Source organism: Palaemon carinicauda, chromosome 35 (genome assembly GCF_036898095.1).
Source record: "Palaemon carinicauda isolate YSFRI2023 chromosome 35, ASM3689809v2, whole genome shotgun sequence".
NCBI lineage: Eukaryota > Metazoa > Arthropoda > Malacostraca > Decapoda > Palaemonidae > Palaemon > Palaemon carinicauda.
Window position 1 is genome coordinate 67,654,712 of NC_090759.1, and position 14,155 is coordinate 67,668,866.

Genomic DNA, 14,155 nt, shown 5'->3' on the forward strand with positions numbered 1-14,155 from the left:
AAATATTTAAAAATGATATTTTAATTATAAAATAAATTTTTGAATATACTTACCCGGTGAATATATAAATTAAATGACCCTCCCTTCCTCCCCAATAGAGACACAGCGGGACGAGAAGAATTGAAGGTTTTGTTTACATACAAGAGTGGTATCTGGCCGACAGTTGGCGCTGGTGGGCACACCCGCAACCTTCATAGCGATCGCTCGCGAGTTTTTTAGTATGTTTTCTGTCGAGCCGCAGAGTTGCAGCTATTATATATTCACCGGGTAAGTATATTCAAAAATTTATTTTATAATTAAAATATCATTTTTTAAATAAGAAATTGTCAATATTAACTTCATTATACAAGTGATTTAAGATATCATCAAACCCTCCGTGGAAATTTTATTGGTGTTAGAAAAAACATGACTGAATTAGAAGCTAGGTCTCTTTTTATGGAACATGTTGAAGAACATAGGGAATCAACTTTTATATATACCGATAGCTCCAAATCTGATGCTGCCATTGGATTTGGAGTATATAGTAGTTCTTTTAACTGTAGAGGTGCACTTCCTCCAAAATCGTCCATATTTACTTCTGAATTATATGGCATACTAACCGCTATTGAGAAAATAGTGTTAAAAGAGGAGGGAAATTTTACCATTTATAGTGATTCAAGAAGTGTCCTTCAAGCTTTAGAAGGTTTTAATTCTAGTAACCCTGTAGTTTTAAAGATTCTAGAGTGGCTTTCAATTATTGGCCTTAAATGTATAACAGTTCGATTTTGCTGGGTTCCGGCACACGTAGGTGTGTCTGGAAATGAAGAGGCAGATTCACTGGCAAAGAGTGCTGCAGCAGAGTTGCTACCAAGAAGGTATCCCATTCTCTGTAATGATTTTTTACTAGCAATTAAGAATTCTATAACAATTGGCAACAGCATTGAGATAGTTTAACCGGAAATAAGATGAGAGAAATTTCAATTGTTTTATCCCCTTTGAGGTATAATTGGATGCCCCAAAAATGGGAGACTACTCTTTGCCATCTCCACATTGGTCACACTTGGATGACACACGAGTTTCTAAGGGCTAGCCAACACCAACCATATTGCGACGACTGTTTGATACTCTTGACAGTGAGGCATTTGTTGACTGAATGCCCCACTTATAGCACAGAAAGTGTTTGAGGCTTAGGGTGAAGATGGCAGGTTCATCCTTGCCAGGATCCTTGGACATGATGTGTCGTACAATGCTAGTGGCATTTTTAAATTTATATCGGAAGCAGGTCTTCTTAATGCTATTTAACTTTTGTAACATATTTACTTTTTTGGTTTTAATTGAATATTCTTTTAATCTTTATTTATAATAAACGATTTCGGAGTCAGTGACCTCTGATGTCAGGATGCCAGAGAACTTCAAATCATTCATTCTTCAGTCTGACAAGCTGGGTTGAATGTGGATCTGTGTTATGATAAGCTAAATCAGAGTAGAAAAGCTTGTATATCTAAATATACTATTTCATTTTCTATTTATGATTTATATTTAATTTGAATAAGGTGTTTATTTCATGTTTCATGTGTTTTAACATTTAAAAAATGTCTCCCTTTCTCACATAGCTCAGTATCAGACTGTAGAGTCTTATGGGCACACAAAGTCCCGGACATTGTGGTTAGGCAGGTAAAGAGGAAGAAGAATCCTCACTGCACTAAGTACTTCATTACTATCAGCAATTGTTCCAGGCATTTTTTAAATAGATTAGCATACAACTGTTTTACCTTTTTGCAAATGGTAATCTCAGAAATATTGTCACGTGGATACCACATTCGTATTTATACATTACTCCAACTTTTCTTGTTTTTCAAGTTATATACTATAGAGTTCAAACAATTTACCTTGTTGGATGGCTTTTATTACTATGCTGGTATAACCTTCTTTGGACTTGGGAGACTTATTTGTACTTACAATATATGTATATATATATATATATATATATATATATATATATATATATATATATTATATATATATATAATATATATATATATATATATATATATATATATATATATATATATATATATATATATAAAAAGATGATAACTTTTACAACAGATTTGAGTGGGAATATGCACTGAGATGTATTGCTGTTTAGCACAGACATTTTATCGCAAATTCCACAATTACCAAATTGATGATGAATAACAAGATCATTTACTGTACTTTCATCAAAAATGAAATCCAGAGTGGACAAATACCAAGGTATGACTACTGTATACAGTGGAAATGTGTATACTATACATTAAGTTCTGATTTAACCTATTGTTGGTTTATAGATTAAATCAAGGTTGTTATTCTTTTTATTTTTCAGAAGTAAATGGAGAAGATGCCTTGAAATTAGAGAAAGAACATGTTCTGGCTGTGTACGATCAAATTGCAGACCATTTTAGCGACACACGACATAAACCCTGGCCTCAAGTCTTAGAGGTAGGTTAACATTTATCTGGCTTATAATGGGAAGAGGCATTCTATAGAGCTGATTTACTAGTGTTCCTTTGTAACTTAGCTGCAGCCTCAAGCTGTAGCACCTTTTGTTATACTCATTTTAAACTTATATACTGTATAGCAAGCTAGATATGGTGCCTCACCTTTTAACTTTTTCAAGGTTAGCTTATGTGAATCTTTATGAAAATTATTTCTTTGTTAGGTTGCACTGTTTTACTGTAAGTATAATCATTCTGCAAAAGAGGGAAGTTCATAAAGGTTTATTGGTTATTTAGCTTTCTCAAATCTTAATCTCAAGTCTTAATTTCTTAGTGTTTTTAGAGAAGTTGGGTTGGAAAGCAGTGCAAGTATTCTACTGTGGTACAACATTGAAGTTTATTCATTCGGGGCTATATTTTCTGCTTTAGCGGGAATATAGAATATTTTCTTTTGAAAAACATGCCCGTTATTTTTCTATTCAAGTGCTCTGAAACTTAGAATTGTAAGAAAGTCTTTCAAGATTTTTGTGATCAATCTATCTTGAGATAATGTTTTCATTCTTTAATTCTATCATGTTTTGAGTATTGTTCTCCTGTCTGATCTTCAGCTGTTGACTCGCATCTCACTTTTTTGGACAAAAACTTGCTGTCTACTAAATTCCTTATCCCAGAACGGTATATTAATCTTCGATGCTGTTGTTCAGGTAGTTCCTTATATATGTTAGATAAGATTTTTCATAATTCTGACCATCCATTGCATTCCAATCTTCCTAGAATATACAGTACTATCCTGTATGGAGTACTAGGTATGCAGTTAGTAGTTTTAACAGTCTTGCCTTCTACATCATAAGGCCGAATACTACATAGTATTCTAGAGGTTTTATTCCAGGTGTGATCAGATTGTGGAATGGTCTTTTTAATCGGGCTCTTGACTATGAAACTTTAGAAATTCAAACTGTTAAACATGTGTAAGTCTCATTGTTACTGATCTTATTGTTTTTTATAACTATTTTTTTTATTTCTACTATATAATTTATTTGGTATTTCTCTATTTTCTTTCCACACTTGGCTCCTTTCCTTGTTGGAGCTCTTGGGCTTCTAGCATCTTGATTTTGCAATTAATGTTTTAGCTTGGCTAGTAATAAGTAATACAGTAATGTTAATTTTTCCCATACATATCATACTTTATGTTTTATACTGTAGGCTATATGTTGAATTACATATGATAATACTGTATGCTATTTATAAGGACACCGATTACATGTGCTATGAAATTGATGATAAGAATAGTAAGCTTAGCATTACAGTATACCAACATTTTAATTTTTCATAATCATTTATGATGTTTTTAAGAGTTTTATAAAATTAATATACTTTTAATGTTTACTTTATGTCTTTTCAGTTTGTAGGCTCTTTACCACCAGGCTCCTTTCTCCTGGATGTGGGTTGTGGAAATGGGAAATATCTTGGCCACAACAAATCAATATTTGAGGTAGAGTTATTGATGCGTGCTGTACTGAGAGTGCCTGTAGCTAACAAAATTAAATATATCTTAGTCTTTTTGTTACTCTTTACAATAGTTATTAACCCTTTTACCCCCAAAGGACGTACTGGTACATTTCACAAAAGCCATCCCTTTACCCCCATGGACGTACCGGTATGTCCTTGCAAAAAAATGCTATAAAATTTTTTTTTTTTCATATTGTTGATGATTTTTTGAGAAAATTCAGGCATTTTCCAAGAGAATGAGACCAACCTGACCTCTCTATGACAAAAATTAAGGCTGTTAGAGCAATTAAAAAAAAATATACTGCAAAATGTGCTGGGAAAAAAATAACCCCCTGGGGGTTAAGGGTTGGAAATTTCCAAATAGCCTGGGGGTAAAAGGGTTAAAGGCATAGCTAAGCAGTTTGTGAAGGTATGGACAACTCTCAATTTCAAATAATTTTCTGTACATTATGTGTTGATGTTTGTAACTGAAAAACAGAATTTTCATATATTCATTCTTACAAAATGCCAGCTTGTTCTGGAGAATAGGTTTAACTGTCTATTTGATTTTTCAAACACTTTTATAGATATGAATAATCACAGACATTCTTTCTACTGTTTTTTGTTCAGCACTATGGAATTTTAGTTTTTTTATTTAGCTAGTTAAATATTTTTTGTAACCATTTTTAATGAGATTGCCATTTAAATCCCATAGAATGTTTATATTTGCTCATTTATCTTCATTAGTTTACAACATCAGACATAAAATGGTCTTGGCTGGTGTAAAGTTTGCACTTTTTTATAGCCTAATTGATCTCACCTGTGTAAATGAAGACAATTTATATAGGCGTAGTGTCAGTGAAACCCTGCACAGTACGTACATATAAATGTTACTCTTTTACCTCTCAGTATTAGATATTTTGTTTTCTCTTTGGATTTTGCTTAATAATTTGTCTCACTCTTGTTTCTAGTTGGGATGTGACACCAGCGTAGAACTAACAAAGATATGCAAGGATCGTAACTTTGAAGTTCTGAACTGCAATTGTTTGCAACTACCATATAGGAGCTCACTTTTTGATGCAGCAATATGTATAGCTGTTATACATCATTTAGCCAGTGAGGTATGTCATTCTATATTTGATGTTACATGCTGTCCTTAATTGCTCACTTATTGCTTTGACTTCTTCTTAACCTCTTCAGTATGATTTGGAAATTTGATAAACACTTGAGAATCTTTTATGTCAAATGATTGCAGTTGTAAATAAGTAAACTACTAGTATTATTATTATTATTATTATTATTATTATTATTATTATTATTATTATTATTATTATTATTATTAGCTAAGCTACAACCTTAATTAGAAAAGCAGGATGCTATAAACCCAAAGGCTTCAACAGGGAAAAATATCATAGTGAGGAAAGGAAATAAGGAAATAAATAAACTACAAGAGAAGTAATGAACAATCAAAATTAAATATTTTAAGAACAGTAACAACATTAGAATAAAAACTTTAAAAAATAAGCAGAAGAGAAATAAGATAGAGTAGTGTAGGACTTGGTTACTAAGTTGGTATAAAGAAACTCATTTGAATCCTTTATTTAAAATCATGCAAGATAAGGAAATAATTATCTTCATTTAAATGTTTAGTGGATGTCATGAAACTCATTCTAGAACCTTATATTGCATTTAGGTTATGAATGTAGCTTGTCACCTGTTTGGAAATTAGTTGTTATGGTATGGTGATTTTTTGCTTAAGTTGTCATGCAATAAAAGTTATTGAATATGTATTTTTTAAAAATCTTTTAAGACATTTAATAAGAGTATATAAAAAAAGGTTTTTTACTTTAACTTTTTCAATATTAATCTTACCCGATGATCATGTAGCTGTCAACTCTGTTGCCCGACAGAAAAAACCTAAGGTCGGGATACGCCAGCGATCGCTATACAGGTGGGGGTGTACAACAACAGCGCCATCTGTCGAGTAGGTACTCAGGTACTTCTTGTCAACAAGAACCAATTTTTCCTCTGTCGTGCCACCGGCAAGACCTACTTGGATACGCTGTTGTTTCTGGAGTTGTTTTCACGCTTTTGGTGATGTATTCGCTCTAGATTTTAGCTTTCGCTATTCAGGAACTATTATCATTAGCTTATCAAGCTTTTTGATTAGATTTGGATTAATTGTTGATGAACTTTGCTAGATTTTGGATTCCCCCCTTGGCTAATTCAAGAATTCAAGATGTCTGACCATTCTCAAGTCCCTAAGTACAGGCAGTGTAGCGCTAGGGACTGTTCTAGGCGTCTTCCGAAGGCCTCTATAGATCCTCACACCGTTTGTTCCAATTGTAGGGGTAAATCCTGTCAATTGGAAGATCGATGTGAGGAATGCGCTGGGCTTTCGGAATTCGATTTTAATGAATTCCTAAAGAATGCACGTAGGCTAGAGAAGGATAGAATCAGGAGGAGTTCTTCTCGCTCGTTTGATTTTTCCTCTCCCCATGCCCCTCAACCTATTCCTTCCCCTGTAGTGGTGACTCCCGACCCTGCTACTAGTGCTCAACCCTCGATGGCGGACATGATGCGTGCCATTCAGGCTCTTGGTGACAGAGTGGAGTCATTAGCTAATGACCGGAATCAACTTTTGGCCGATGTCAAAGAGTTGAAAGAAAAAAGTGCAGTGGGAAGTGTAGTGAGTGCAAGTGCGGTGAAAAGTGTCAGTGTCAGTGTTACGCATGAGGGTGCATCTGTTCGTGCCAGTCGTCCTCCCAGTCCGGGACCTCTTGCAAGCTCCCAAGCCCAGGGGAGAAGCAATGTCGAAGGACCAAAGGGTTCGACAGGCCTTGATCAGCGTCTGGATGTACCCTCAGTGGTTGCGGACGCATCTTGCAGAGATCGTCCCATCCACAAACAGACGAGTGAGCCCATTCATTCCTCGTCTGTGGAAGAAGTTTCTAGGAAGAAACGTTGGACCAAGGTCTCACGACCTCTCAAGCGCAAGGTCCCTTCCGAGCGAGTCCAACGGCCCAGGTGTAGCCACTGGGTCAGTTCAGACTCGCCGCAGTCTTCCGAAGACTGCACACCTCCCAAGAGAGGTAGAGTGGTTCCGCAGCAGGCAATCACTCCGTCTGTTGCCGCACCAACCACGGTAGACCCTAAGTGGTCCATGCTGCAGACTATGCAGTCTCAGCTTGCTTCCTTCATGCAGGAGTATCGTGCTGAGAAGGTTGACACTGCACCTGTTAACCTACAACCTGCCACGGTTGTGCGCTCAGCAGATACTGCGGCTGCCTGCTCCCACACTCCACCTGTGAGAGCTCCACCACCGATGCGCAGTCGACCCTGCCAGACGCATGTTGACGTTAGCCGACATGCGGCACCCTCCGTTGACATGCGTGAGCTACCGCATCAGCAGTGGGAAGGTGCTGTCAAGCTGCCGTGTTTTGACGCAATGCGGCAGTCTCCGCAACCCACGGCAGTCCCTCCCACGCACCAGCACTCCGCTTTTGTTGTTGCCAGCTCGCAGACTGACCAGCAGCGGCATGATGTTGGATCCAGTGCAGCTACGCATGCACCTGTGCTGCCGGATTCAGCCGTTCAGCTTTCTGCTCCACCTTTGCCACTCCTCAGCATTCGGATGAAGGAGTATCTGATGACGACGAAGCTGCGCATTTGGACGATCCGCACTCCGACATAGAAGAACCCAAGTCTACGCCTCCCTCCTTAGACTTTAGGAAAGTCCTTGCCCTGTTTAGGGAGTTGTATCCGGAACAGTTTGTGTCTGCAACCCCGCGCTCACCTCCCTCCGAGTTCGCTTTAGGCATGCAGTCAGCAGCTCCTGCCTTTACGAAACTCGTACTCGCGCGCTCATCCAAGAGAGCTTTGAGGGTACTGGGAGAGTGGTTGCAGTCCAAGAAGCAACTGGGGAAGACTGCCTTCATCTTTCCGCCTACCAAGCTTGCTTCCAAATTTAGCGTCTGGTATGCCACGGGAGAGGAACCCGGCTTGGGAGTTCCTGCCTCTGCCCAGGGCGACTTCTCAAGTCTGGTTGACTCTCCCCGCAGGCTGGCTATGAGACGCTCCAAGATTTGCTGGTCCTTTTCTGACATGGAGCATCTGTTGAAGGGAGTTTTTCGTGCTTTTGAGATCTTCAACTTCCTGGACTGGTGTTTGGGAGCGTTAAGCAGAAAGACCTCCCCTTCGGATAAGGACTCTGCCATGCTTATCATGTCTAGCATGGACAAAGCCATTCGGGATGGGTCTGGTGAGCTTGCGGCTTCGTACGTGTCTGGAGTGCTTAAGAAGAGAGATCACCTTTGCTCCTTCTTGTCTGCAGGGATCACACCATGCCAGAAGTCGGAGTTGATGTTTGCTCCGCTTTCCAAGTGTCTCTTTCCGGAAGAGCTGATCAAGGGGATTGCTGCCTCGTTGATCCAGAAGGATACCCATGACCTGGTGGCGTCTTCCGCACGTAAAGTCACAGCTTTACCTTCCGTGCCTAGACCTAGGATGGACACACCAGCGTCTAGGTTCATCCCGCCCTTTCGTGGCAGAACCTCCAGCAGAGGAGGTTCCCGTGCCGACAGTCATCGTGGCAAAAGGAAGAAGGGTTCCAAGTCCTCAAAAGGCTGATTCTGACTGCCTACCTCTCCAGACAGCAGTGGGAGCCAGGCTCAAGAACTACTGGCAGGCTTGGGAGAGCAGAGGTGCAGACGCTCAGTCTGTGAAGTTGCTAAGAGAGGGGTACAGGATTCCGTTCTGGCGCAATCCCCCTCTAGCAACTACTCCCATCAACCTCTCTCCCAACTACAAGGAGGAGGACAAGAGGCTAGCTTTGCAGCAAGAGGTGTCTCTCTTGCTACAAAAGGGAGCGGTAGTCATAGTCCGGGACCATCAATCCCCGGGCTTCTACAACCGTCTCTTCCTGGTAGCGAAGAAGACAGGAGGGTGGAGACCGGTGCTGGACGTCAGTGCTCTCAATGCTTTTGTCACCAAGCAGACGTTCACCATGGAGACGACGAAGTCGGTGCTAGCATCGGTCAGGAAGGAAGACTGGATGGTCTCGTTGGACCTAAAAGACGCGTACTTTCATGTCCCCGTCCATCCAGACTCCCAACCTTTCCTAAGGTTCGTCTTTGGAAAGGTCGTTTACCAGTTCCAAGCCCTGTGCTTTGGCCTAAGCACGGCACCTCTTGTGTTTACCAAACTGATGAGGAATATTGCCAAATTCCTTCACTTGGCAGACATCAGAGCCTCCCTCTATTTGGACGACTGGCTTTTAAGAGCTCCGTCAAGTCGTCGCTGTCTGGAGAATCTCAGATGGACTATGGATCTGACCAAGGAATTGGGTCTCCTGGTCAATATGGAGAAGTCCCAACTCGTCCCATCCCAAACCATTGTCTATCTAGGTATGGAGATTCAGAGTCGAGCTTTTCGGGCTTTTCCGTCGGCCCCCAGAATCAGTCAAGCCCAAGAATGCATCCAGAGCATGCTGAGAAGGAACCGATGTTCAGTCAGGCAGTGGATGAGTCTAACAGGGACTCTTTCATCGCTGGCCCAGTTCATCGCGTTAGGGAGACTCCACCTCCGCCCCCTTCAGTATCATCTAGCTGCTCACTGGAGAAAGGACATGACGCTAGAAGCGGTCTCAGTTCCTATATCCGAAGAGATGAGGTCTGCGCTGACGTGGTGGAAGAACAGCATTCTTCTCAAGGAAGGTCTACCATTGGCTGTTCAGACCCCCGACCACCTTCTCTTCTCGGACGCATCGGACACGGGCTGGGGTGCGACACTGGACGGACGGGAATGCTCGGGCACGTGGAATCCGGAGCAAAGAACACTTCACATCAACTGCAAGGAGCTATTGGTAGTTCATCTGGCCTTGAGAAACTTCAAGTCCCTCCTTCTAGGCAAGGTGGTGGAGGTGAACTCCGACAACACTACAGCCTTGGCGTACATCTCCAAGCAAGGAGGGACTCATTCGAGGAAGTTGTTCGAGATCGCAAGGGACCTCCTCACCTGGTCAAGAGATCGAAAGATTTCGCTGGTAACGAGGTTCATTCAAGGCGACATGAATGTCATGGCAGATCGCCTCAGCCGGAAGGGTCAGGTCATCCCCACAGAGTGGACCCTTCACAAGAATGTTTGCAGCAGACTATGGGCCCTGTGGGGTCAGCCCACCATAGATCTGTACGCTACCTCGATGACCAAGAGGCTCCCGAATTATTGCTCACCGATTCCGGACCCAGCAGCAGTTCACGTAGATGCCTTTCTTCTGGATTGGTCCCATCTAGACCTGTATGCGTTCCCTCCGTTCAAGATTGTCAACAAGGTACTGCAGAAGTTCGCCTCTCACGAAGGGACACGGTTGACGTTGGTTGCTCCCCTCTGGCCCGCGAGAGAATGGTTCACCGAGGTACTGCAATGGCTAGTGGACGTTCCCAGGACTCTTCCTCTAAGAGTGGACCTTCTGCGTCAGCCGCACGTAAAGAAGGTACACCCAAGCCTCCACGCTCTTCGTCTGACTGCCTTCAGACTATCGAAAGACTCTCAAGAGCTAGAGGCTTTTCGAAGGAGGCAGCCAGAGCGATTGCCAGAGCAAGGAGGACATCCACTCTCAAGGTCTACCAGTCAAAATGGGAAGTCTTCCGAAGCTGGTGCAAGACGAATTCAGTTTCCTCAACCAGTACCTCTGTAACGCAGATAGCTGACTTCCTTTTACATCTAAGGAATGTAAGATCCCTTTCAGCTCCTACGATCAAAGGTTACAGAAGCATGTTGGCAGCAGTCTTCCGCCACAGAGGCTTAGATCTTTCCACCAACAAAGATCTACAGGACCTCCTTAAGTCTTTTGAGACCTCAAAGGAGCGTCGGTTAGCCACACCAGGCTGGAACCTAGACGTGGTTTTAAGATTCCTGATGTCAGCAAGGTTCGAACCGCTTCAATCAGCCTCTTTTAAGGATCTCACATTAAAGACTCTTTTCCTCGTTTGCTTAGCAACAGCTAAAAGAGTCAGTGAGATTCACACCTTCAGCAGGAACATAGGTTTTACATCTGAATCGGCTACATGTTCCTTACAGCTTGGTTTTTTAGCTAAAAACGAGCTTCCTTCTCGTCCTTGGCCCAAGTCGTTCGAGATCCCAAGCCTGTCCAACTTGGTTGTAACGAACAAGAGAGAGTACTATGCCCAGTAAGAGCTCTTAAGTACTATTTAAGACGTACAAAGCCATTACGAGGACAATCAGAAGCTTTATGGTGTTCTATTAAGAAACCTGCTTTACCGATGTCTAAGAACGCAGTTTCTTATTACATCAGGCTTTTGATTAGAGAGGCCCATTCTCATCTGAAGGAAGAAGACCATGCTTTGCTGAAGGTAAGGACACATGAAGTTAGAGCTGTCGCTACTTCAGTGGCCTTCAAACAGAACCGTTCTCTGCAGAGTGTAATGGATGCAACCTATTGGAGAAGCAAGTCAGTGTTCGCATCATTTTACCTTAAAGATGTCCAGTCTCTTTACGAGAACTGCTACACCCTGGGACCATTCGTAGCAGCGAGTGCAGTAGTAGGTGAGGGCTCAACCACTACATTCCCATAATCCCATAACCTTTTTTAATCTTTCTCTTGAAATGCTTTTTATTGTTGTTTTTGGGTTGTACAGAAGGCTAAGAAGCCTTCCGCATCCTGGTTGATTTGGCGGGTGGTCAAATTCTTTATTGAGAAGCGCCTAGATTAGAGGTTGTGATGAGGTCCTTTAGTATGGGTTGCAGCCCTTCATACTTCAGCACCTTTGAGTCGCTCAGCATCCTAAGAGGATCGCTAGGCTCAGTAAGGAAGACGTACTTAAAAAGGCAGAGTAATGGTTCAAGTCGACTTCCTTACCAGGTACTTATTTATTTTATGTTTGTTATTTTGAATAACTGCTAAAATGAAATACGGGATACTTAGCTTCTAATGTTAACATGTATGCTGGTCTCCACCCACCCCCCTGGGTGTGAATCAGCTACATGATCATCGGGTAAGATTAATATTGAAAAATGTTATTTTCCTTAGTAAAATAAATTTTTGAATATACTTACCCGATGATCATGAATTTAAGGACCCTCCCTTCCTCCCCATAGAGACCCAGTGGACCGAGGAGAAAATTGGTTCTTGTTGACAAGAAGTACCTGAGTACCTACTCGACAGATGGCGCTGTTGTTGTACACCCCCACCTGTATAGCGATCGCTGGCGTATCCCGACCTTAGGTTTTTTCTGTCGGGCAACAGAGTTGACAGCTACATGATCATCGGGTAAGTATATTCAAAAATTTATTTTACTAAGGAAAATAACATTTTAATCACAGGGGTTTATTTTACATATTTCTATATAGTACCTGTAGTTGTTATTAGTTTCCTTCCATTTTCAACTCATTAGATAGTTTGAAGTTTTCCAGCACTTGGTGTATAGGTTCCGGTATCATAATCGGTATAATGCATTGTGAGTGAGGAGGTTTATTCTCATTGAATGTACTTTTTAATAAAGCATGCCCATATCAAAGTCTTAACTATTTGGCAGAAATCTTTATTATTGGAATTTAGTAATACAGAGATTTATTGGATGAAATATTTGAAAGTTTTATGAATTAGAAAAGAATTGAATTAAATGTTTGAAGGTTTTATGTATCAGATCAGAAATTGGTAAGGCATTTAGACTAAATATTTGAATACCTAGGAGCGACGAAGGGCAGCAGTGCAAGAGATCGTGAGAGTACTATGTCAGGGAGGTCGAGGACTTATCTATGTTTGGGCGTTGGAACAGAAAAGAGGGAAGAAGAAATCGGCATATCTCAAGCAAAATAGGGCAAATAGAAGAGAAGATTCAGAGACCGTTGCAGTGGGAAGTAACGCTTTGAAGCTCGAAGGTGAGGCGCCAAACTCCAGCAACCTTCCTGTTCACACAAACCGCACAGAATTTGTTGAACAGGATATGCTTGTTCCTTGGAAACTTAAGCCACAGAAGAAATTGGACAAGGAAAACACAATTAACAAAAATACAACTATTCCTAATTTGTTGAATCTTGAGGCGGGTGAAAAAGTTCCTGTCTTTCATAGATTCTACCATGTCTTCAAGCAGTCGGAGCTAGAGACTTTGTGTGAGGCAGTTGAAGGGGTAAGGATTTTAAAGTCTTATTACGACGAAGGAAATTGGTGTGTGATATTTGAGAAAACATTATGATAAATGTGGAAAGTTCTGCTCAGTATTTTTTCTAACCAAACTTCATGTTTGATGAAAATTTGATGACATTTTCTCAGTTTTTGTCCAGAATTCTGAGATGTGAGCTAGCTGCTGAAGGCCAAACAGGGGAACAATATTTAAAAGAGCAAAATAAAAGAATGACACCATTACCCTAAATTATGTAAAAGGACATCCAAAAAGTATAATAAAGACTACCAATTTTTAGAATTCTAAATGAGTAACATGCAGTGAAGAAACACTGTTAAGTTTATTTTATAAGTATGATGAATCTCTTTTATTGCTTTTAATTCTTATCTGTTAAGTTTGTTTTTTTAAGTATGATGAATCTCTTTTTATTGCTTTTAATTCTTATCCTGTCTGGAGACATTGAACAAAATCCTTGACCAGTACGTCCTAGACTTCGCCAGTGTCGTTTACTGTATTGCAGTATTCGTGAACTGCGTGCGAATATTCAGGATCTTACAGTTGCCTCCAGACAGTGATGTTCTTTTATGCTCAGAAATTTGGTTTCTCAAATGAGGCACTTATCTGAGCTTCTTTTTCTATGTTTTAAGAAACCAATAATTTTGAAACAGGATGGCATTCCTAGGGTAAGGGAAATTGTGAGGTATATTAGGACTGCTTCTCATAAGTCCTATTATGAATGTGGACGTCATGAGATTCAGGTAATAAAAGTTTGTTTCAGGTATAACAGCTATTTGTATTCAGTCTACCAGAATCCAGACTTGGCTGTTTCTATCTTCGATTGTCTTCTTACCATTAGGGCTAAGATACAAGAAGATGATAGAAAAGCCTCTTGTTTTTGTTAATGATTTCAATGCTCACCATAGGGAGTGATTGAATTCTCTTTCTCCTACTGACTGCCATGACTTTAGAGCTTCGAACTTTGCCTCTGAATCAGGCTGCGAGCAAATTGAAAGTGAAGCTACTCACAGGTCTGGTAACTGCTTAGACCTGGCATTGTAACAAGTAAGGTTG

At 40.7% G+C, this 14,155-nt stretch overlaps 1 protein-coding gene across 2 annotated transcripts in view; it reads left to right on the forward strand.

Annotated features, from left to right (window-relative positions):
- The window catches only part of LOC137627838 (alkylated DNA repair protein alkB homolog 8), a 53,277-nt gene extending 40,103 nt beyond the window's left edge, over positions 1-13,174 (forward strand). For both annotated transcript variants that reach the window (XM_068359246.1, XM_068359247.1), the window contains exons 8-11: positions 2,345-2,460; positions 3,859-3,948; positions 4,916-5,065; positions 12,653-13,174. In XM_068359246.1, coding sequence (XP_068215347.1) covers positions 2,345-2,460; positions 3,859-3,948; positions 4,916-5,065; positions 12,653-13,156 — 860 coding nt within the window. In that variant the 3' untranslated portion in view covers positions 13,157-13,174. The remainder of the gene's footprint in view (positions 1-2,344; positions 2,461-3,858; positions 3,949-4,915; positions 5,066-12,652) is intronic.
- Positions 13,175-14,155: the final 981 nt, after the last annotated feature.